The 22,944-nt window shown below is 44.8% G+C and overlaps 1 protein-coding gene across 4 annotated transcripts in view; it reads right to left on the bottom strand.

The window, feature by feature from the left end:
• The window catches only part of LOC141089182 (ubiquitin carboxyl-terminal hydrolase CYLD-like), a 58,878-nt gene that overhangs the window by 20,521 nt on the left and 15,413 nt on the right, over nt 1–22,944 (bottom strand). For all 4 annotated transcript variants that reach the window (XM_073575509.1, XM_073575508.1, XM_073575510.1 and 1 more), the window contains 6 exons: nt 21,026–21,294; nt 19,538–19,706; nt 19,310–19,451; nt 16,788–16,910; nt 3,715–3,806; nt 3,342–3,405 (listed from right to left, as the gene is read on the bottom strand). In XM_073575509.1, the coding sequence (XP_073431610.1) occupies nt 3,342–3,405; nt 3,715–3,806; nt 16,788–16,910; nt 19,310–19,451; nt 19,538–19,706; nt 21,026–21,294 (859 nt within the window). The remainder of the gene's footprint in view (nt 1–3,341; nt 3,406–3,714; nt 3,807–16,787; nt 16,911–19,309; nt 19,452–19,537; nt 19,707–21,025; nt 21,295–22,944) is intronic.

The following is a 22,944-nucleotide window of genomic DNA, read 5'->3' as shown; positions in this document are numbered from 1 at the left end:
GCACTTTATGTACATGCTCAGAAGGGGGAAGTGCTGTGGGGTCGGAAGTCAGGGAAATTGAAGCACTGGAGTCTTTGGTTTGGCTTACAGACTCCACAGCCCTGTTGCTTAGATAGGAAAAATGGATCATTTATTTTCTCTCTCTCATCAAATGACATACTTCATGAAATGTAAACATATCTGAAGGAATCTTTTATTAGTCTTATTTTAATTTTTGCTTTATAGAGTTGGGACAATTGGGGGCGATGGGGACATAATACTAAGCCAATTATACACATTTTTGGAGGAAATAAAGAGGGTCCGTGGGATAAACTAATGGAAAGAAACAACATTGTTTTATAATTTGAATACACAAAATGTGAATAAACTGGAATTAGTGTGGTAAATATAATATAAAGGGAACCTGTCAGTAGGACTGTACACAGTAACCTACAGACAGTGTCAGGTCGGCGCCTTATACTGATTAAAATGTAACCTGGATTGATGAAATCAGTCTTGTGGTTGTTGTGTAATCTTTATTTTCTGTCAATGATATGCTCGTGCTCCAGGGCAGCCTGTGGGGGGGGGGGGGGGTCTTCATGTGGTACTCTGCTTGGGTATTCATCAGTATAGTTTATGACAGGTCACTGATCCCTCACTGACCTGCCCCCTAGTTTACATAATGAAAATTATAGGTACATACTTCAAAAAATCCTTCTGTGAGCAGGTGCCAGCCATGTACATAACTGCATGTGTACTGTGCTTGAGGTTATCCTGAGGAGTATAAAAAAAATCCATTTGAAAATTGTGCCCGACGCGCCCACGCAGTAGCAGCTATCAGTGTATATAGAGGTGATCCGATAGGCACTACTCCTCAGGAAAACATCAAGCACATTTGTTAACTGCACATTAAACATGAGGCCCGCACCTGCCTGCAGAAGGGGATTTTTTTCCTTTTTATTCAGTATGTACATATTCATTATGTAAACTAGGGGGCAGGTCAGTGAGGGATCAGTGCCCTGTCAGTCTGCAAATACCTAAATGCAAATTGTCTCTTCAGAGAGGAAGAAGACTAGAAGTCTAGTACCACCTATTAGAAGTAGCAATCCTAAAAGTCAATGTCGACCCTTTAACGAGCCTTGTTACATGCCTTAGGATAAAAGCCAAACCAGAATCTCAATTTGCAGACCCTGTGTTTCGGGGTACTGCCCCTCGTCAGTGCAAAGTGTGTGATCTGGTTTGGCTGTGTGAGGGGCGTCTGACCGATATCCACGAAGTATAATTTGAATGACATGCTAAGCATGCCGCGATGAGGAGACTTAAAGCAAATACCTAAGCAGGGCACCAAATGAAGGCCCCCTCTCCCCACAGGCCACCCCGGAGGACGAGCATATCATTAACTGAAAGCTGAAAATAAAGATTAAACAACAACCACAAGACAGATTTCATCACCCAAGATATCATTTCAATCAGTATAACGGCACTAACCTGACACTGTCTGTAGGTTAGTGTGCATAATCCTGCTGATGGGTTCCCTTTAAGTAATGTACATCAAGATGAGGATGGCACACTTGTGAGTTCTGAACAATTACAATATATATTACTAATTACCATGTACTTTAGGTATAGACGATTACACAATCAAAAATGTACAGTGAGTTGGTTTGGATTTAAACACTTAGGACAAAACAGGAAGAAGAAGATATGGATGAATAGGACAGAATTGTGAAATTCACATCTAGGATAGCATGTACCAATAAAACAGATGATTGCACGGTTATTTTGAAATCAACCGGTTATATTACACCCGTAAATTGTGAGCAAGAGTAAATGTGAAAAACAGCTATTAACCTGCAGCTATGGGGTTTATGTGCAGGTTATTAGCGTTGCATAGAATTATTTTTATTCCTCCTGGCAGTCTCAGCCTTTCAGTAGGAAGTGTAGCGCCGGTTGTAAGCACACCCATGCACTGACTGACAGCAGTACACAGCTGGCTGTCAGTCAGTGCGTGCCCGGGTGTGGCTACAGCTGCCGCCCATTATGTACTGCGCCGTGAATGAACCCAAAGCTGGCTGCGCCTCTACAATTGAAAGCCTGAGGCTGACGGGAGGAATAAAGTTAGTTGCCGCCCAGTAGACCCCATTTCCGAAGGTTAGCAGCATTTTTTTTTTTAAATGACAGTTCCCTTTAAAAGGAGAAAATGGATACATTTGGCAGAAATGTAATAGGAAATCAGCAGGGTTCACCCAAACGAATTAGTTATTTGAGGGAATAAAGACGTTTTGGATAGAGGTACGAAACAGATTGAAACGGCCGTCAAATGCACGACTCCCTTAAGTACAAAGATGCGTCTACTGGGAGACGTGGAATCGCTTCAAGGTTTTAATGCAGGACAGAAAAGCTGGTGGGTAGATTTGGTTTTAGTGCCAGTTTATAAACAAGTAAGTGGCTGGCATAGGAAGAGTCAACAATTCCCGAATGGAAAAACAAAATAAAAGTCATACGCATGAAATATGCACAAACAAAAAAGAGAATGAAAGTAAGTAAACCCTGGCAACTATGGATGCCCTGGATTCAGGCTACGAAACAGAAACAAGTTGGCACCTCATTTCACTTTAACAGGAAGCAGACTCCAGATTTTAGCTACCCCATCTGAGAGCTGCGTGATGTAGAGGTAGACATCCTGATTCCAGGGATGAGTAACTTACTGGGCTGCTTGCTACAGTTTCGATATAATCACCGTTTTATCTGCTGCAGATCTAACGGTTCTCTAATGCGGAGCTCTGCATAACCCTCACCCACACCACTGATTGGTAGCTTCTTGTGCACGCTGTGTATTTGCATAAAACTGCCAAGCAATCGTGGGAGTGAAGTTGGACTAAATGGCAGCAGGTTTCTAGTCCCCTAGCGATAATCTCCTGCTGAGAATAGTGATATTATCAAACCTACAGCAAGCATCCCAATAACTGGCAATCACTGCAATCAGGGTCTGTGTCTACATGATGTTTCTCTCAGATTAGGTGGCACAAAACTGTACTTACTGTCATATCAGTGGTGGGTGAAGGATTGGGCAAGGCGAGAGGATATAAAGGGCTATTTTTGGAGAAAAAATATACTTATATGGCCCACTGTATCTGCATACTGGAACATCAACAGTTATATTACTGGAGTGGACGGTGAATAAGACAGAAAGAATAAAGTACAGAAGAAATGCAGCCAGCAAGTGGGAAATAGAAGATCAGGCTCAAAACTAGTGAAGAATGAACCACGAGTGGGAAATCAAAGCACAAGAAGGTAGTTTCAAAATGCTTAATTGTCAGCACCATATGGCACGGACACACAATTATAAATCCCAAAAATACCTAATATAAAAGAGAGGTTCTACCCTAAGGACTTGGAACAAGCGATTTAGAAATTCTTCAGGATCTATAAAGGAAGAACAGAGGTTAGATCACATCAGATGTCATTATTTTGCATAATGTATTATAATTAATCCCCAATGGACTTCAATATAATGCCAAACTTCCAGCAGACCTAGGATCAGACTGTATAGGATTCGGACATGAGCAATATAATCTTCAATGATTTGTCAACGCTGAACATGTTACATCTCCAGTAAGCTCAACTGATATTTTACCCACAGACATATTGCATCCTGTAAAAGCACGTCATACTTCCCAATATCATTTATGGGCAGCATCTAGATATAGACTGTTAGGCAGGTTATCCACGTACCTTTTTCCTCATCGGTAAAGCCAGTGCTCTTTCCTGCTGCTTCCAAAATCTTCCTCAAGGCCATCACCTTGGTGGCACAAACATAGCCATTTCTACATTTATATATAAGAGCAGAGCGTGAGACATAGGAGCAGTGATGACAATAAAATATGTTTTTTTTATACTAAAGTGTACAGATATAATATTTCTGGGTAAAAGCAGTTGCTGTTAATCTCCAATAACCTCTCACTCGGCACTATTCACACTGAATAGCCCATTGAACTAATTCCTTTCAGTTGTTAGGGTCATATGGGTATGTAACTTTTTATTTTTCTGTTTAAGGTAATTTTTTTTTGTTATTTCCTTATTATTTTGATTTATAAATGTTACATAATAATTTCCCTAAAAGGTAATTTTAAAGTTTGAGGGGAATGCTATTTTTTCTTTTATCATGTAGTTTTTCACTGTAAGGGCATGTTCACACATGGCAGTTTTGCTGCATTTTTTTCCTGCTCTCATGGCAGTAAAGAAGCCGCAGAAAAAAAAGCAGTTTTTAGTGACAAATAATAAAAAAAAAAAAAAAATCAATCATTCTATTTTATAAAGGTTTTGGCGCAGAAGAAGCAGCAAAACCTGATCCTAACAAACATCAAAAGGAGGTCATGTTATAGATAAAACCGCCCTTGCCATGGGGGCTGTTTATCAGGAATTTGGTAATACCCAGCAGCTCTGCTATACCGGGAAGACATCCAGCTGGACCAGTAAAAGCATCAGCACCACAGAAGGAGTAAAAGCATCAGCACTACAAAAGGAGTAAAAGCATAAAAGCATCAGAACTACAAAAAGGAGTAAAAGCATCAGAACTACAAAAAGGAGTAAAAGCATCAGAACTACAAAAAGGAGTAAAAGCATCAGCACTACAAAAAGGAGTAAAAGCATCAGCACTACAAAAAGGAGTAAAAGCATAAAAGCATCAGAACTACAAAAAGGAGTAAAAGCATCAGCACTACAAAAAGGAGTAAAAGCATAAAAGCATCAGAACTACAAAAAGGAGTAAAAGCATCAGCACTACAAAAGGAGTAAAAGCATCAGCACTACAAAAAGGAGTAAAAGCATCAGAACTACAACAAGGAGTAAAAGCATCAGAACTACAAAAAGGAGTAAAAGCATCAGAACTACAAAAAGGAGTAAAAGCATCAGAACTACAAAAAGGAGTAAAAGCATCAGAACTACAAAAAGGAGTAAAAGCATCAGAACTACAAAAAGGAGTAAAAGCATCAGAACTACAAAAAGGAGTAAAAGCATCAGAACTACAAAAAGGAGTAAAAGGATCAGCATTACAAAAGAGCTAAAGTGATTAGCCTACAGATAAAAAAAAAAAAAAAAAAAAAAATCTTTGATGTAATGCACACCATTAAACATGTAAGAGCAAAAACACCACTCAAATAATATTTTTTGGGGGATAACATTTAATGCAGAGACTTCAAAAGATGTTGCTGCAGAATGGCGAGCCGCATCATCCACTGTCAAAGAAGAGTGGGCGGTCTGGGATGAGTTTACGTGCAAGTATCTGATTAAATGTTCACTGCCTGAATAAAAACACGTCTGAATCTGTTTAAACACATTTTTGTCTTCAGCACAATACAGCCAATTTCTACAGTCTGGTCTGGATTTTTACACTTCTCTTGCCAACAGTGACTCACTCATAGAACACACATCGTCACTCTCCAGTTATTAATGCTTCCAAGAGAATTTTTTTTTTTTTCATTTCTGTATGAAGTAAAAAATAAAAGAAAAAGAACATTGGCACATACACTTTCCTCACACTTAAATTGCAACACAAGGAGGATAAGTTGTGGAATTATGGAGGTTACAAGATCAATAGACATGTTAATGATCTGAAAATGTGTTTCCATTTTTCTTTTCATCATTCGCACAACATCTCAATTTATGCAGTATGAGCACCACACGCAGAAATGTACACGACTTGTCATTAGTGATATTAACGGTTGTTTGAGGCATATTCTGTCATGCTGAATGCACTTGGGCAAATCATCAAGATCCACTGCTGGCAGCTTCCTTTGCAATTGACATCCAATGAGGTCCTAGATGTGCTCAATGGGAGACAAGTCCGGAGATGCTGCAAGCCTTAGTAGTATGTTTAGACCATGCAGACTGCTTACGATTGCACGACCAACATGCGGCCTGGCGTTGTTCTGAAAAATGATTTGTGTGCTTAAGTGCAGTTAGTATGGCTGAACATTCGTCAGACAACCATCAATAACCTCATTGATGGCATACGAAGTGCATGTATTTCTATGCATGGTTGACACTCATACTGACTAAATCAAGAGGCTTTTAAAACATGGATTTTTGTGAGTACTCACCGTAAAATCCTTTTCTCCGAGACGCTCATTGGGGGACACAGACTGTGGGTGTGTGCTACTGCCGTCTGGAGGCTGACACTAGGCATACAAAAAAGAAGTTAGCTCCTCCTCCGCCGCATACACCCTCGCCCCGATAGCGGGCGGAAACCAGTTTAGTGCAAAAGCAGTAGGAGAACATAAAAGCGAATTAGCCTTACCGCAGAAAATCATATGTCTGAAAAAGGACCACCCTACATTAAATAAGGAATTATATTAATTAAACAAGAGCCAACTGGCTATCAGGGTGGGTGCTGTGTCCCCCAATGAGCGTCTCGGAGAAAAGGATTTTACGGTGAGTACTCACAAAAATCCATGTTTCTCCTTCGTCTCATTGGGGGACACAGAGACTGTGGGACGTCCTAAAGCAGTCCCTGGGTGGGAGGACAATTCACCGATCCAAGCCGCATGCCCTCCTGTCTAAAGGTGTGCCACTGCTGCTTGGAGAATCTTCCTACCCAGGCTCGCATCCGACGAGGCCTGAGTATGCACATTGTAATGCTTACAAAAAAAAGTGTGCAGGCTGGACCAGGTTGCTGCTTTGCATACCTGCTCTGCCGAAGCCTGGTGCCGAGGCGCCCACTGCCCGAGTAGAGTGCGCCCCTATCCCTGTTGGAATCAGTGCGCCTCTAATACGGTAAGCCTCCTGAATAGTTAGGTGAATCCATCTGGCTATGGTTGATCGTGAGGCTGCGAGACCCTTCCTGCGCCCTTCCGGAATCACAAACAACGAGTCCGTCTGGCGAAAAGGTGCTGTCCTTGACACGTACCTCCTGAGAGCTCTTACCAGATCTAAAGAGTGGAGCGCCCTTTCCACTCTGTGTACTGGCGATGGACAAAACGAAAGCAGAACAATGTCCTCATTAATATGGAAAGAGGACACGACCTTCGGCAGAAAAGGCGGCGGTGGTCTAAGGACTACTTTATCCTTAAAAAAAAAAAAAAAGTCAGAAAAGGAGCTCTGCAAGATAATGCTCCTAACTCCGAGACCCGCCTAATGGAAGTTATGGCTACCAAGAATACAACCTTCCTGGAGAGATACGACAATGAAATTTCCTGTAATGGTTCAAACGGGGCTTCCTGTAGGGACACCCAGGACCAGGTTAAGGTCCCAGGCGTCTATGGGTGCTCTATAGGGGGGCACCAAATGAGACCCCCTGAATGAACATCCTGACCTGCATATTGGTAGCGATCTTTCGCTGAAAAAAGGATCGACAAGGCCGAAATCTGCCTCCTAAGAGAACTTGGCGCCAACCCTGCGTCCAGGCCGGACTGCAGAAAAACCAGGATGTTGGGGACCGAAAAGGATAATGGCGCAACCCCGTGTTCTCGACACCAATGAAAGAAAACCTTCCAAGTGTTAGATAAATTTTCGCCGAGGCAGGCTTCCGGGCGCTAACCATTGTTGCAACCACTTCACGCCCAAATCCCGCCTGGGTCAGAATCCAAGATTCAACGGCCATGCCGTCAAACACAGGGCTCCCAAGTTCGGGTGGCAGATCGGCCCCTGAGACAGTAAGTCTGGCCGTTCCGGTAGACGCCAAGGCACGTCTGCGAGGAGCTGCACTAGATCCGCGTACCATACTCGACGGGGCCAGCAGAATTGCCGGGACCCCCACTGTCCTGATCTTTCTGATGACCCTTGGGAGAAGCGGCAGTGGGGGAAACAGGTATGGGAGCCGAAACTGGCTCCACGGTAGGAACAACGCATCCACAGCGATCGCTCGCGGGTCCTGAGACCGAGCGACAAACGTGCTCACCTTGGCGTTCTCCCTGGACACCATCAGATCCACGTCTGGAGTCCCCCACCGTTGGCAAATCTGCTGGAAGACCTCAGGGTGAAGGGACCATTCCCCGGCTGCGACGCCCTGTCGGCTTAGGAAATCTGCTGCCCAATTTTCCACACCTGGTATGTGAACTGCTGAGATTACCGAGTGGTGCCTCTCGGCCCAACGGAGCACATGCTCTATCTCGCGCATGGTTGCCTTGCTGCGCGTGCCTCCCTGGTGATTCACGTACGCCACTACCATGGCGTTGTCTGACTGAACTCGGACTGGGCATCCTGCTAGCAAGTGCTGAAAACGCTGCAGCGCCAACTGCACCGCTCGAATCTCCAACAGGTTGATCGGAAGACGAGCCTCCTGAGGCGACCATTGCCCCTGGGCCGTGTGATGCCGTAAGATTGCCCCACAGCCGAAAAGACTTGCATCGGTCGTGATCACCAACCAATGATCTGGGGGAAAAGGCTTCCCCTGACGAAGAGAGGAGTCATGTGTCCACCACTGAAGCGCCCGTCGAACCTGAGAGGGCAACCTGCACTGATGATCGAGGGAGAACGGACTCCCGTCCCAAGCCGCTAAGAGAGCATGCTGCAGGGGACGGAGATGAAATTGAGCAAACGGAATTGCTTCCATCGCCACCACCATCCTTCCTAGAACCCTCATCCCGAACCGGATAGTGTGAGGGCCCGGTTGTTGAAGACTTCGGACTCCCTGCCCAAGCCTTGTCCTGAGGGAGAATTACCAACCCTCGGGAAGTGTCGAAAATCATCCCCAGGAAATAAAATCCTCTGAGCTGGGGTAAGGGAAGATTTCTTCCCGTTGATCAACCATCCTAGGCGAGATAGGGTATCCAGTGTGATGCTCACATTCTGCTCGCATGCCTGAAAGGACGGCCCCTTTACTAAGAGGTCGTCTAAGTACGGCAAAACCACTATGCCCCGAGAATGTAGAAGGGCCATGACGACCGCCATCACTTCCGTGAATATCCCGGGGGCCGTGGCCAACCCGAAAGGTAGGGCCACAAACTGAAAATGCCGGCCCTCGATTGCAAACCGAAGGAACCTTTGATGCGGGGGAAAAATAGGGATGTGCAAGTAGGCATCCTGGACATCGATCGAGGCCAAATATTCTCTGTGCTCCATGGACGATATGACCGACCGGAGAGATTCCATGCGAAAACGCCTGACCCTGATGAACCTGTTCAGGAGCTTTAAGCCCAGAACCGGCCTTACTGTTCCATCCTTCTTGGGGACTGCGAACAGATTGGAATAAATTCCTTGGGTCTTCTCGCACTCTGGTACAGGGACAATGACCCCGTTGCGCCGCAACACCTCGATGGCCCCTAGCAATGCCTCTGCCCGGGATTCCGTTTTGGGAAGCCGGGAAAGAAAAAAAAAAAAATCGTTTTGGCGGATCCTTGACAAACTCTATTTTGTACCCGGGACACACTAATTCTGCCACCCATGCGTCGCGCGCCACCGCGACCCAGACGCGGCAGAACCTGCGCAGACGTCCACCTACTCTGCTGTCCTCGGGTACTGGATGCCTCGAGTCATTTCGCTGAGGGCTTCTGGGACCTGGCCCCCCTTGATCTGGGCGGGCGGCCCCGCATCCTACAAAGCGGGTTGGTTCTATACGTGACCTGACGCTCCTTGTCTTGGTTATAGCGAGCTGGGGTGGAGGTACTGGCTGCTGCCATCCACCCGGGGGCCGCGCCATTAGCCGCATCCAAGGATGCATTAATAGTTACCCGCCATCGCGATCTGACTTGCTATCTCCGCCACTTCCGTCGGCAAATCTCTATCCTGTAGGACCTTGTTTAAAGAATCTGACCATGACATCATGGCTTTGGCTACCCATGTTGCCGCAAAAGAAGGAAAGAGCGCTGATCCCGATGCTTCATACACCGAGCGAGCTAAACCTTCTATGAGTCGATCCGTGGGGTCCTTAATGGAAGAACCGCTAGGTACTGACAACAAGGACCTTGAAGCTAGGCGTGACACTGGGGGATCCACTACCGGAGATTCCGCCCATTTTTTACAAAGTTCCGATGCGAACGGATATCTCGTTTCCAGCGTTCTTTGTCCTGAAAAACGTTTGTCTGGACGTTCCCTATGCCGCTGCACTATATCCTCGAACTCAGGATGAGTGCAAAATACTCTATGTGGTCTCCTTAAAGGATACCTTATGACCTGCGGTTAGGGAGACATCATCGTCAATACCCAGAGTCTGATTGACTGCTTCAATAAGACTGTCTACCGTCTCCCGGTACCCCGGGGTATCCAGGTCCAAGGACTCTTCCCAGTCATCACCTTAACTCTGCTCGCTCCCAGAAAATGGTGACGGTGAGCGAGATGCCGCACTCACGGATGCTGAGGCTCCGGAGGGGTCAGGAGACGCAGTACGGGCTCTTTTCCTGTGCGTCTGCCTAGAGAGTGTGCGGCCCCTGCAGGTCGGAGGCTCTTGTGAGGTGGATGACCCCTCCCAAACAGGCGAGCCGTCATCTCTACCCCTATCCGGGGCCTGAAGGGTATCAATCGCCTTCGTGAGCGAAACCATGGACCGAGAGAGTGATAACGCCCATTCTGGGGGATCCAGACCCCTGGGCTCTGTCGCAGGGGAGGGCTCCTGGGCGCGTTCGGAGTCGCAGTCTCCACATAACTTAATAGTTTGCGCTCGTGGGAACATCACCCCACAGGAAACGCATGCAGGATAAAGGAACGTGTGCGTTTCCCTTTCCCAGAAATACTGCTGGCGTCGGCCCACACACAAAAAATCCCTTAAAGGTTCGGGGGGGGTTAGTGCCCTAGTATGGCTCCGGGACGGGGGGGGGTCGCACTTACCCGCTCCTGCGCATCTCTCCCCGTGCTTCAGTTCGCGCCTCACTCCTGGTAGGCTGCGATTCCTCTGTGATCGCGGCCTACCCTGCCTTGCCGCCAGGGCCTCAATTTAATCCGGCACCCGCAATGACGTCACGCGCAGGGCGGCGCTTCCGCCCCAGGCCGAAGCCGTGGGCTAAATTTAGAAGCGGTCCACCCGACCGCTACCCCGGCCGCCCGCCTCCCCATGCCCGGCTGACGGGGGCGGCGCCGGAAATGGCGTGCGCCCAGGGCAGCGCTTCCGCCCGCGGCCCAGGCCGAAGCCGCGGGCTAAATTTAGAAGCGGTCCGCCCGACCGCTACCCCGGCCGCCCGCCTCCGGAGATGACATGCGCCCAGTGTGGCGCTTCCGCCCGCGGCCCAGACGGAAGCCGCGGGCTAAATTAGAGCCGGTCCGCCCGCCTGGGACGCCGGCAGACCGCCATCCGGATGCAGCTCCCCACAGTCTCCCGGACCGCGCCAATACCTGGAGGGAGGCGAACCAGGTTAGAGGAGCGGAGGGAAAGGTGGGGGTGGGGTGGTGGGGGGGGGAGGGGAAGGGGAAAGCGTGCCTTTCCGAAAACACTGCCCAGGGCCCTCCACTCGCTCCAGCACATACCTGAGGTACTCTGTTTAAGACGGTGCAGGCACCCTAGCTCCGACCGCCTTGCCGGGGCGAGGAGAGGGACCGTCTGCCGCCCTGCAGCACCGCCGTCATGCGTTGGTGGAGTCATGGGGGCCGCACAGACTAGTCTTGTGCCTCTGTGCAAGCCCATGGTTTCACTACCTAGGGGTGGACAGGGCTAAGTCTGGCCTAATGTCCCACGTCGCGGGAGAGGAAACGTGGAGGGACACTCGCACGTGGTCGCCCGTTGCTGGTTTGGGGAAATCGGATCCTTTCAATAGGATGCGTTGCCCCTGTCTTATCTTCATAAAAAAAAAAAAAATAAAAATAGATGTCTGGGGAAAAGTCCCAGATATGTCCCTCGGTGCGGGAAAGGATATGCGGAGGCGATACTCAACGCGTGCTCGCCCGTTGTTGGTTTGGGGAGATCGGACCCTTTCTATAGGATCCGTCGCCCCTGTCTCATCTTCATGGTAAACTAGAGAAAAATAGTCTGGAGAGATCCAGACTGCGTGTGCCTCCACAAGACACTAAGCAAAAACTGGTTTCCGCCCGCTATCGGGGCGAGGGTGTATGCGGCGGAGGAGGAGCTAACTTGTTTTTTGTATGCCTAGTGTCAGCCTCCAGACGGCAGTAGCACACACCCACAGTCTCTGTGTTCCCCAATGAGACGAAGGAGAAAATTCTACGACTTTTCCTTCTTGGCGTTGCAATTACAATGTTGCCTGTAAATGGCACCTCCAAAGAAATAAATTAACCAACATTTATTGAGAAAACGCAAAATTATCAATATAAAGACAAACATGATTAAAAACAAAAACACAAACTGTGTATACCTCTGCTATTGTAGGGGTTAAATTAAAGGAATAGAAATTATTCCAGGCTTGCTCAGCTTTAAAAAAACGGAATACGTCGCTGGACAGCGACGGATCCTGTGCCCATAGGCTTCCATTATAGCCAATGACGGACGGCGCTGGATCCATCGCTGTTTAACTTTTCGACATACACAAAAAAAGTTCCTTTGTCCGTTGTCGCCGGCCGACAGACAAAGATTTTACGACGGATCCGTGGAACGACGGATGAAATGTGCGGCCATCCGTCACAATCCTTCGCTAATACAAGTCTATGAGGAAAAAAAAAAAAAAAAAAAAAAAAAAAAGGATCCAGCAGCATCAGTTGCTGGATCCTTTTTTTTTTTTTTTTTTTTTTTTTTAAAAACTACGGATTGCGTCTGATGGCAAAAATCTGGTGTGAAAGAGGCCATTATCACTACAGTACTTTGCAGAGCAATCTTTATTGAATTATTGCTGTGAACTCTCCGTGCCCTTTTGATATCGCTCTGACTACCACAGCTTTACTGCCATCAGTCTTCTCTGTGGCAATTCACTGCACTGTCGTCTTGTGACACGCAAGTTTTCACCCTGGAACTCTCCAACATGCAAAATGGCATAAACCTCTCCCCAAAAAACAATTCCTGAATTGCTGGTTTTGTGCATACTGCCTCCCAAAAATTGAAATAGAAAGCGATCAAAAAACGTCATGCGACTGAAAATGGTATTAATAAAATCATCAACACGTCCTGCAAAATCAAACCCTCACATTACTCTGCCTACCGAAATATGAAAAAAATAATAGCTATCAAAATATGGGGATGCAAAAACTTGTTTTTGCAATGAAAATCGTCTTTTTAAATCTGGTATCGCTGTAATAGCACTGACCTAAAAAATAAAGTCACCTAATCACATATGCTGCATGAGGAAAAAATAAAATAGAACAAATTCTTGACCTGCTACTGATTTTTTTATTTTCATTCTGTCTCCCAAAGATCGCAGTAAGGCTCGCCTCACATTTATCCTGTGCTGTACGCTGACTGCTTAATCCCGCAGAAGATTCCCTATAATGAGGTAGATGGAGGCTCTCTGGATGCTGCCTTGCCTGTGATCTTTTGGTGTCTATCTTTTTAAGCGTGCATAAGAGCGTGGTTGATCACAGTTTTGTGCACTTCTGAAAAGGACATCACTGAACAGATGCTAGATGGAGTCCAGAGTAACTCGGTTGACACCTTATAATGAATGAATCCCTCGGGGGTTTTTATCTGAATCACGTCACTTAAGAGATTTCGATGAAAACCCCAAAGTAAGTGCTCAACACAGAGCGCAGGATAAATGCGATTCTGAAATTTATGTAAAATGCTCCCAATAAAAGTTTTAAACTAAATAAAAAACAAGCCCCCACCCCGCTCCATCATCTGTTAATAGAAATATAGGGGGATTCCATGTTCCTGATAGCACAAAGGCTCTGGAAAAGCACTATGGCGCCTCGACCGTCCCCCAGAAAATTCTGAGCTCCCAAATCCAAATGCCTCTTTCCCTTCTGAGCCCCATTGTGCCTAAACCACATTTAGCATCCAAAGTTTTGGCATTTCTGAAGCAATAAGAGTCAGCCTAATTTGTGGGTGCGCATCTCCAGAAGCATGAGCTGGGCATAACGTACTGGTGACTACAATGGCAGTTTGCAATTTTCACTCGGCAACATACACTGCTGCTTCTTTCTGGAAAACCACCATGGAGTTCAAATCGTCACTACACATGTAGATAAATTCCCAAAGGGGCATAATTACCAAAATGGGTTTACTTGAGGGGAAATTCTGCTCTTCTAGTACTTAGGGGCTCTGTATATGGAGTCAGCAAACTATTCTAGGAAAGTATGTGCTCTAGAAGGCAAACAGCGCTCTGTCCCTCCTAAGTCTCGCCATATGGCTAAGCAGTACCATACAGCACATATGGGGTACTTCTACATTCAGCAGAAATGTGGTGCCATTTTTACCCATTTCCCAGTGTGAAAATATAAAAATCTGGGGCCAAAACGAAATTTGTGGTATTTTTTTTCTTCTCTAATGGTATAAAATGCTGTCACACACCTGTAGTGTTAATATGATGACTGCACCTCTAGAGCAGTTCATTGAGAGGTGTAGTTTGCAAAATTGGGTCACTTATGGGTGGAGGGGGTTGATTCTACTGTTCTGACACCTCAGGGGCTCTGCCAATGTGACATGGTAACCTTAAACTACTCCAGCAAAATCCCTTCTTCCCTTCTGAGTTTTGCACTATGCCTCAAAAGTAGTTTTCAACCACACATGGGGTATCAATGTAATCAGGAGAAATTGCACAACAAATTTTGGGGTCCATTTTCTCCTATCCTTGTGAAAATGAAAAACATGGGGCTAAAAACAAGATTTGTGTGGGAAAAATATTTCTCATTTTCCCAGATCAACGTTGTAAAATTCTATGAAGCAACTGTAGATTTGAGATGCTCACTACACGTCTAAATACATTCCTTGAGGGGTCTAGTTTCCAAAATGGGGTTACTTGTGGGGGGGGGGGGGTTCCACTGTTTAGGCACATCTGGAGCTGTGGAAAACAACATAACTGCAGACCATTCCATCAAAGTCTGCATACCAAACCTTCTTCCTTTCTGAGCCCTGCCATGCACCCAAACAGTAGTTTTACCCACATATGGGGTATCGATATACTCAGGAGAAACTGCACAACAGATGTTGGAGTCCATTTTCTCCTGTTAGATAAGTTCTTTGAAGAGTCTAGTTTTCAAAATGGTGTCACTTGGGGGGGGGGGGGGGTTCGACTGTTTAGTCACATTAGGGGTTCTCCAAATGCAACAGGGTATCCAGTAATGATTCATACAAATTTTACATTCAAAAAGTCAAATGGCACTCCTTCCCTCCAGAGCTCTGCCATGCACCCAAACAGTGGTTTCCCCCTACATATGGGGTATTAGCGTGTTCAGGAGATATTGCACAACACATTCTGGGATCCAATTTTTTTTCCATTTTGAGAGATGCAGTTTTTGGAATGGTGTCACAGTTGGGTATTTCCTGTCATATAGGCTCCTCAAAGTGACTTCAAATGTGAGGTGGTCCCTAAAAAAATTGGTTTTGAAAATTTTGTTGTACAAATGAGAAATCACTGGTCAACTTTTAACCCTTCTAACTTCCTAAAAAAATATGTTTCAAAAATTGTGCTGACATAAAGTAGACATGTGGGAAATGTTATTTATTAAGTATTTTGTGTGACATAACCCTCTGATTTAAGGGCATAAGAATTAAGTTTGAAAATTGCAAAATGTATGCCCCTACATTATGCTGCTCTCGGATTACATAGCAAAAAAAAAAAATCTGCTTTAGGCTGTGTGCCCACGTAGAGATTTTTAAGCGTTTTTGCCGCAAAAACGGTTAAAAATCATGTACAGAACACCCCCAATGCATTCCTATGGCATTCCGCACATGCTGTGCTAATGCTGCGCTTTTTTACGCGGCGGAATTGCATCGCGGAAAAAAATCGCAGCATGCTCATTCTTTTGTGCGAAATCGCAAAGAATTGCCGCGATTCCGCACCCATAGGAATGCATGAGAATCGCTTACTTCCCGCATGTGGCTATGCCCACCATGCGGGAAGTTAAGCGTCTCATGTGCGGTTGGTACCCACGGTGTGGAGGAGAGGAGACTGTCCTCCAGGCCCTGGGTACCATACCCCTGTAAAAAAAAGAAAAGAAAAAAAAAAATCGGGGTATATTTACCTTCCGAAGTCCCGCGCTGCATTCCCGACCTAGCGTTCCCAGTAATGCCTTGCGGCAAGGTCCTGTGATGACGTGGTCTCGCGAGATCGCTATAGCAACGCGAGACTACGTCATCACAGGTCTCGCAAGGCATTACTGGGAACGCTGTGGCCCGGGAATGCAGCGCGGGACGCCGGAAGGTAAATATACCCCGATTTTTTTATTTTTTTAAGCATTTTAACATTCTATCTTTTACTATTGATGCCGCATAGGCGGTCTCAATAGTAAAAACCTGCTCACACTCGTCAAACACTATGTTTGACGAGTGACCAACCTGTCAATCACTTTCCAAGCGATGCTTCAAATCGCTTGGAAAGTGCTTGAATATCGCAAGCGAAAATCGCGATCATAATCGCGCGGAAAAAACCACGTGATTTCTGGGAAGGAGTCCGGTTTTTGGTGTGCGTTTTAACACGCACCGTGGGCACATAGCCTAAGGATTCCCTTCAAGCTGGATTCAAACGGGATTTTGCAGGCAGGCTCCCTCCCAATGCTCATGTATTTCTGACCTTTTCAACAGTATTTTTTTTTTTTCTTAAAAACAGGCTGCAGCCAGGTTTTACTTTATTATCTAATATTACAAACACAGCATTTATGTTTGTGGTATTTCCAAAATGCAGCATGCTCAGGGTATAGGGTGTTGTCAGTCTTAATTCCTAACAACCTTTTCTACATGACTTAAACACAAAAATGCAAACAGAAATAGTAACTCCTGAAAAACCATTTGAAAGGCAAAAAAAAAAAAAAAAAAAAAGTTGTGTATGAAGTGTACTCACTTGCGTAAAGGGTTGACAATTTGAGTGCGCAGCAAATCTCGTGTTTCAGTGTACGAATCGTTGTCATTCTTGTCTGGGGGACGGAGTAGTATGGTGTCCAGAGCAGAAGAACATGCAAACATGCTAGAACACAATACAACACTAGCTATTCAGTACGGTAAAGGGCTGTTAAATGCATCAGCTCAACACTACATACAAAACTGCATCAAAAATTATTAGGTTATGAACAACTACAGAAGAGATTTTTTTTTTTGTGGAAAATAAAACAAAAAACCCCACAAAACTAAGGTGTGAATGGGTCCTAACAACAAGTACAAAAGCATAAAGCTAGAGCTAGATGGTGACGTTCCAACATCGCATCTCATGAGTTCCTCTGGTGTCGCAGGTTTCCAAAGGTTTTGGATTTTCTGTCACTTGCCATAGGCTTCAAGGAAAGTCACATAATTGTTAATTTCATCGGTTAAGCTCTTTTTTTCTCATTCAAAAATGTTTTATTGTTTTTATAATACACAAAAAAAAAAAAACATGGTTATGTTCTTTTGTTATCTGTGCATGACCGTTTCTATGAACTGATAAATTCATTTCTAATAGAATAGCACCAGGGCTGTGGAGTCGGAGTCTGAGTCGTGGAGTCGGTGCTCATTTTGGTGGAGTCGGAGTTGGAGTCGGTATAAAATGGACCGACTCCGACTCCTAAAATATATAATAAATTGGGTACAGTAATTCAATGCAGGATGTGCTGAATATTTTTTCATAGGAGTTTGGGAAAGTTATGAAATGTCCTATAAATGGCTGTTATATTCCTGATCTAAGGCTACATTCACACACAGCGTTTTTCCTGTGTTTTTTGAGGATACGTTTTTCAGCTGCAAAAGTTGATCATCTTTTTAAAAAACTGCATCACCTGAAAGGTTTTTGAGCTCATAGATAATGTTACTCAATAGCAAAAGCAGACTAGAAATCTGCTCTATCTATCCATATCTGTCTATCCATATCGTATCTGTACCAAAAAGAATGAAAACCGGGTAGTACACCAATATATATTCTGTTCTATCTAAATATCTTGATTATTGGATCATAAAAATGATTAAATGTCTGAGGTTCACATTGTACTACAATACATTTTTCACTTAAATATAAGCAATATGTGTGGGAGTCGGAGTCGGAGTCGTGGAGTCGGTGTAAGGGAAATTGAGGAGTCGGAGTCGGAGTCGCAGGTTTGGCTTACCGACTCCACAGCCCTGAATAGCACATTCAATTCATTAGGATAAAGAGTCCCAGTCAGTCCATTTAGGAAAATATAGCAGCAGTGTATAAAAATGTAAATACTATTAAAAGCAAAGTCACCACGGAATGTAAAAATAATTTATAGTTTGTCTAAGGCCGGGGTCACACTAGCGAGGAATACGGGCGAGTGAGAGGCGCTGCTAAAAGCACACATTACACACGGACCAATGATTCTCTATGGGGTCCCTCGCACCAGGCGTATATTTCTCATCCGTATTCTACTGTCCGTGCCAATCGCAGCATGCTGCGATTGTCAGCGTACTACGGCCGTAGTACGCCAATGCAAGTCTATGGGTGAGCAAAAAATACGGATTACACACGGACCACACATGTGACTTGCGAGAAATACGCACCAGGTGTCTTTTAGCAAAGCCGGCAATTCAGTGCGCTATACAGTAAACTCACACTGACAGGTTTAATAAAGAAACGAAAGAATATATATATACATACACACACACGCATTCTATGTGTCTATATCTATTCTTTCATTTCTTTATTAAAACTGTCATAGGGCTCCATTATATGTCCATTTTGCAAGCCTGCGAGAAAATCTCACCATACGGATGCCATACGGATTACATACGCGACCACACCTTGATTACGGATGACATACGGAGCACTGTTTAGGGGTCTGTCATCCGTATTACGCGTGTAAAATACTGACCGTATTTTGCTCAGGTTAGTGTGACTCCAGCCTTAACCTGAGTTATTGATAAAGGCCTTAGCGATGATCTAAAGTCCATCTTTGTTGTAAGCACACTCGTTCTGTGCACCGTCGGCGTGGCTAAGCAATTCAGTGCACCTTCCCACCCATTGGTTTTCCCATCTACCTTAAGCCCCTATGGCTTGATGGACAGCTGTGATTTTACAAGAGCGAGATAGATGGGGAACAAGTAGGCTGGAAGTTGCAGTGAACTATTTGGCTATAGCAAAGGTGTACGGAGTGCCTGTGCTTGGCTTGAACAGTCATTCAGTGAGCATGGATTCTGATCTGGGGCACACTAGAAGAGAAATGTTGTGGACAGGACACAATGTTCATAGATTTCAACATAAAACTACTCCAGGTATAGTAGTTGTACAGCACTATACTTAGCAAACATCCAAAAATAATCATGGATATTATAAAGCACGACATTACACTAGTATAGTCAGCGCAGCAACTGAATGTTAAGCATGGTGTGAAGAGATACGGTCTGTAATACAAGATCAAGATGTATGGGAACATCATTCCTTACCAAAAAAGTGTTGCGTCTAGATAGCAGGAATTGCAGTGTCCTTGTATCCCTTTTTTCCAACCAGTCAGACGTTCTATTGCTTCCCTGTCCATGACCGGTGGAGTGTTTTCTTCGACACATTTACTGGTGTAGGCGCGAAATGCTAAGATGGATAAATTAAATGAAACTACCAGCCAAAACTCCACTCCCCTTCTTTGGTATAAGACTATAACCCAGCACAACACTTACCAATAGAGTCACACGTTTGGATACGATTGGTTGGTCCATGTAAAGAGTAGAAGCGGGAATCTGGGCGGCAGTTACGTAACTTCACAAACAAAGCCTTATTGGGTCCACACTGAAAATAGCGGCTTCCACGGAATGTCCCATCTGTGTACGCAGAAGAACGCTCTTCATCCTGAAGGGAAAATTATGGGAATTTACGTTGCATGTAATGTTTTTGATGTTCCTGGAAGCAATGGTACTTATACCGTCACAGTTATGTAAAAAGTCAATAAATCTATTAATGAAGCATTCAAATGTGTACAAATTCCAAATTTCTGAGATTTTGTACAGTAGGTTAGGAAAGAATATCACCGGGGCTTCAATCTGAGAACATATGGATTGGAAGGATCAAAAGTGCTCCTTTAGCCCTTGCTGGCCTTAACTGCTGTACCTTTGACAGAATGCCGCTAATATGTCAATATTCGGGGCTTTTTATATGCATCACGTAGAAAATTGTTTACCAACTCTGGCTCTCAAGGCCCACCAACTGATCAGGTTTTCAGAATTTCCATAGTATTGCTCAGGTCACCTTTGCAATATTAAGAAAATCCAAAATACATCTGTTGGTGGGCCTTAATTACTGGTGTTGAAGAACACAGGTCTAAAATGTTTGATTACTATGGTCCATAAATATTAGCTACCCATATTATTTACAGAAGCAAGAGAAATAATTAGGTTAAACATCAACTCAGCCAGAAATCACCCTCAATAACCAATAGGCATCTGTCAGCCGAACAATGGTTTGGGTAATCATTTGACTAGCAGCTACTATATCCTCCATATACAGGAGCATTCAGTTCTGCCCTGCTGCTGTGTTCTGTTAGGTAATCCCTGCCAGCTTCATCATCTGTCGGAGGAAGAGTTTGGACAGACCCAAACAGATGAGACTGTTGGCCGCTCTCGTTTGATCAATGTCAGTATAATGTTTATCTGGGCCTAAATTACTCCTTTCTTGTGTGACATTGATGAGTCTTATCCACAGTCCAGTAGATAAAAGGTGAGGCCTTAAATTGGGAGGTAAAGACTCTCATACACATTAGACCAATGTCAGCCAAACCCACCGATATCAACAGGCTCGGCAGATAGTCTAATGTGCATAGGGGCCCCAGACAAGCTTCTTTTGGCCAATATCCATCTCAAGTGTGTAACCGGCTTAAAATAGGTTTAACACCCTTGTCCCAAACAGTTTCAAGATTGAATGTGATCAGTGCAAAGTCCACATGAAGCTTAAACATTCTCATTGAGCTTGTACAGTTTTCTCCTATAATCCACAATCAGTATTTTTCCAGTAGGCTTCCTATTTGATGTAAGAATATCTCACACGCATTGAAAGTTCACTGGACATAATGACAACAGCCTTCTTGGCACTTTGAGGTGACATTTTGATGATCTATATGAAAGATCTAATCTCTTTACAACCACACAATTAGTAAGTTATACATTTTTTTTTACCATTTCAAGTCCTGCAATAAGTTCTGGACAGTCTGGAATACGTCCGATCCACCGGATAACGCCATATATTGGAGGATCATTTACTTCAACCATGGAATTGAGCTCAAGCCCTTTACTTAGTGGCTCATCTTCAATAGATGGACTAGAGGGGCTACAACTCCTGGGAGGACAGTAAAGACTAGATGGTGGATGATCTTCTCCAGGCTGATTCAGGCTTTGTGCCTCCTCTTGTTCCCGAGGGTTTGTCAAGGGTTGTGGGTCATCCTGAGCTGAAAAGAAATATTTAGTTCACTGTCTACTTGATCAAATTATTGTAGGTGGGTCGTATCAGAGTAAATAAACATTTCTGATGTACGTTTTTCTGTGTACTGCCTGTGGATAGATCTCGGGGCTGTCGATATTCTATACAATCTCAGTGTGGATGCCATTTCAGTCTTAAAGCATCATTCATGTGAAATATATACATCATAATGTATGTGGGATATTTTTCCACATGTGACAGCTATTTGTTGTAGAAAATTTCTGCCAGTATTATGAACTTGAAATGGCACTGACTATTTTATGTGTGAGTTGTGCAGATGCTATCAGATATTTAAAAACAAGCAACTTTGCAATTTGTCCCTTAGCAAAATTCCTGTTTTCCGGATGAAAATGATCTTTAATTCTATAGTTTATTGCTCAATGCCCAGGTTACCAACCAACCTTGAAGTCTATTAAAGGTGGCCGATTACCTAGGCATGAAGATCACTCTTGCAAGCCCTTTGGTTTAGCAGGAATGTCAAACTCAAATACACAGGGCCGAAATAATTAAAAACTTGGACAAAGTGGCATGCAGATCTTGACATTTATTATAAAAAAAAAAAAAAAAAAAAAAAAAGTCAACAATTGAGGAGGAAAGAACAAGAAGAAGAAGACACTACCACAGCTCCAAGGACTTCCATGTGAAGCGTCTTCAGCGCCTGAGACAGACACCAAGTAAGTGACACCCCCACTCACCAGAGCCCTTCCACAACTCTATAGGACTCCCCACCTGTGGGACATTGTTGACTTTTATGTAAGGCGCCAAGCGCGGTCCTCACCCCCCGCTACTGGCCTGCCGCTAATACCTTCGCTGGACCCATGCAGCCCCTGCTGCAACCCATAGAAGGCTTAGTAAGAGCCCTGCAAAACCGCAACGCCGCCTGCTCATCTGGCACAGCGGCAGCGGCACCCGCAGCAGATAAATTCAAATCTCCCGCCTGCATCCTCCACACCGCTGAGGAGGGGATTTCCCCACACCGCCGGAGCAGCTCCTTCTCATCCCTGCAGCCTGGTCACGCTCCTCAGTGGCACCGATCACACAGCGACTGAAAATGTCATAACACTGTGGACTTCCATCTGAGTCTCCAGCAACATCCGCAGTGAGTAGCAGTCGGTAATCTCTACCCTGTGCCACCGGAGCCTCTCCTCCTTCAGGACACAGATCATAATACAAGCCACTCCAGCTGCCTTTGATTCAACCACAGTAGCTTACTGACTCAGCCCCACTGACTTCTATGTGAAGTGGCTACGACCAGGAATAGCTCCTAAAATCGGCACCTCTTTATTTCTTTTATCTCTATATTATATCAGAGACCCCCCTGGGGTTCTCTTCTGCACCCACTGCCTGATAGCCTTTTGATTGGCCTGTAGCAGCAGACCTCACTGTGTCAGCTCAATAACCTTTTGTCTCCAATGTTCATCACTACCTGCTCTATGCTACACATACATAGGCCTCACTTGGTAAGGGAAGTCCCACTATAAAGACATATAAGGCCAACTTGAGGCCCTATTCTACTACCTTAGGCAGAAATTATCACTGTTACTGTTAAGTTTTAAAACTTAAGAGCTACATTATCTCTCAGTATAAATGTCTACCAGAGTTTGTCTCTTGGCACAAA

This window comes from Dendrobates tinctorius, unplaced genomic scaffold, assembly GCF_039654945.1.
Source record: "Dendrobates tinctorius isolate UK_male_01 unplaced genomic scaffold, ASM3965494v1 ptg000044l, whole genome shotgun sequence".
In the NCBI taxonomy this organism is placed as follows: domain Eukaryota; kingdom Metazoa; phylum Chordata; class Amphibia; order Anura; family Dendrobatidae; genus Dendrobates; species Dendrobates tinctorius.
This window is presented reverse-complemented; position numbering and strand designations above follow the sequence as displayed.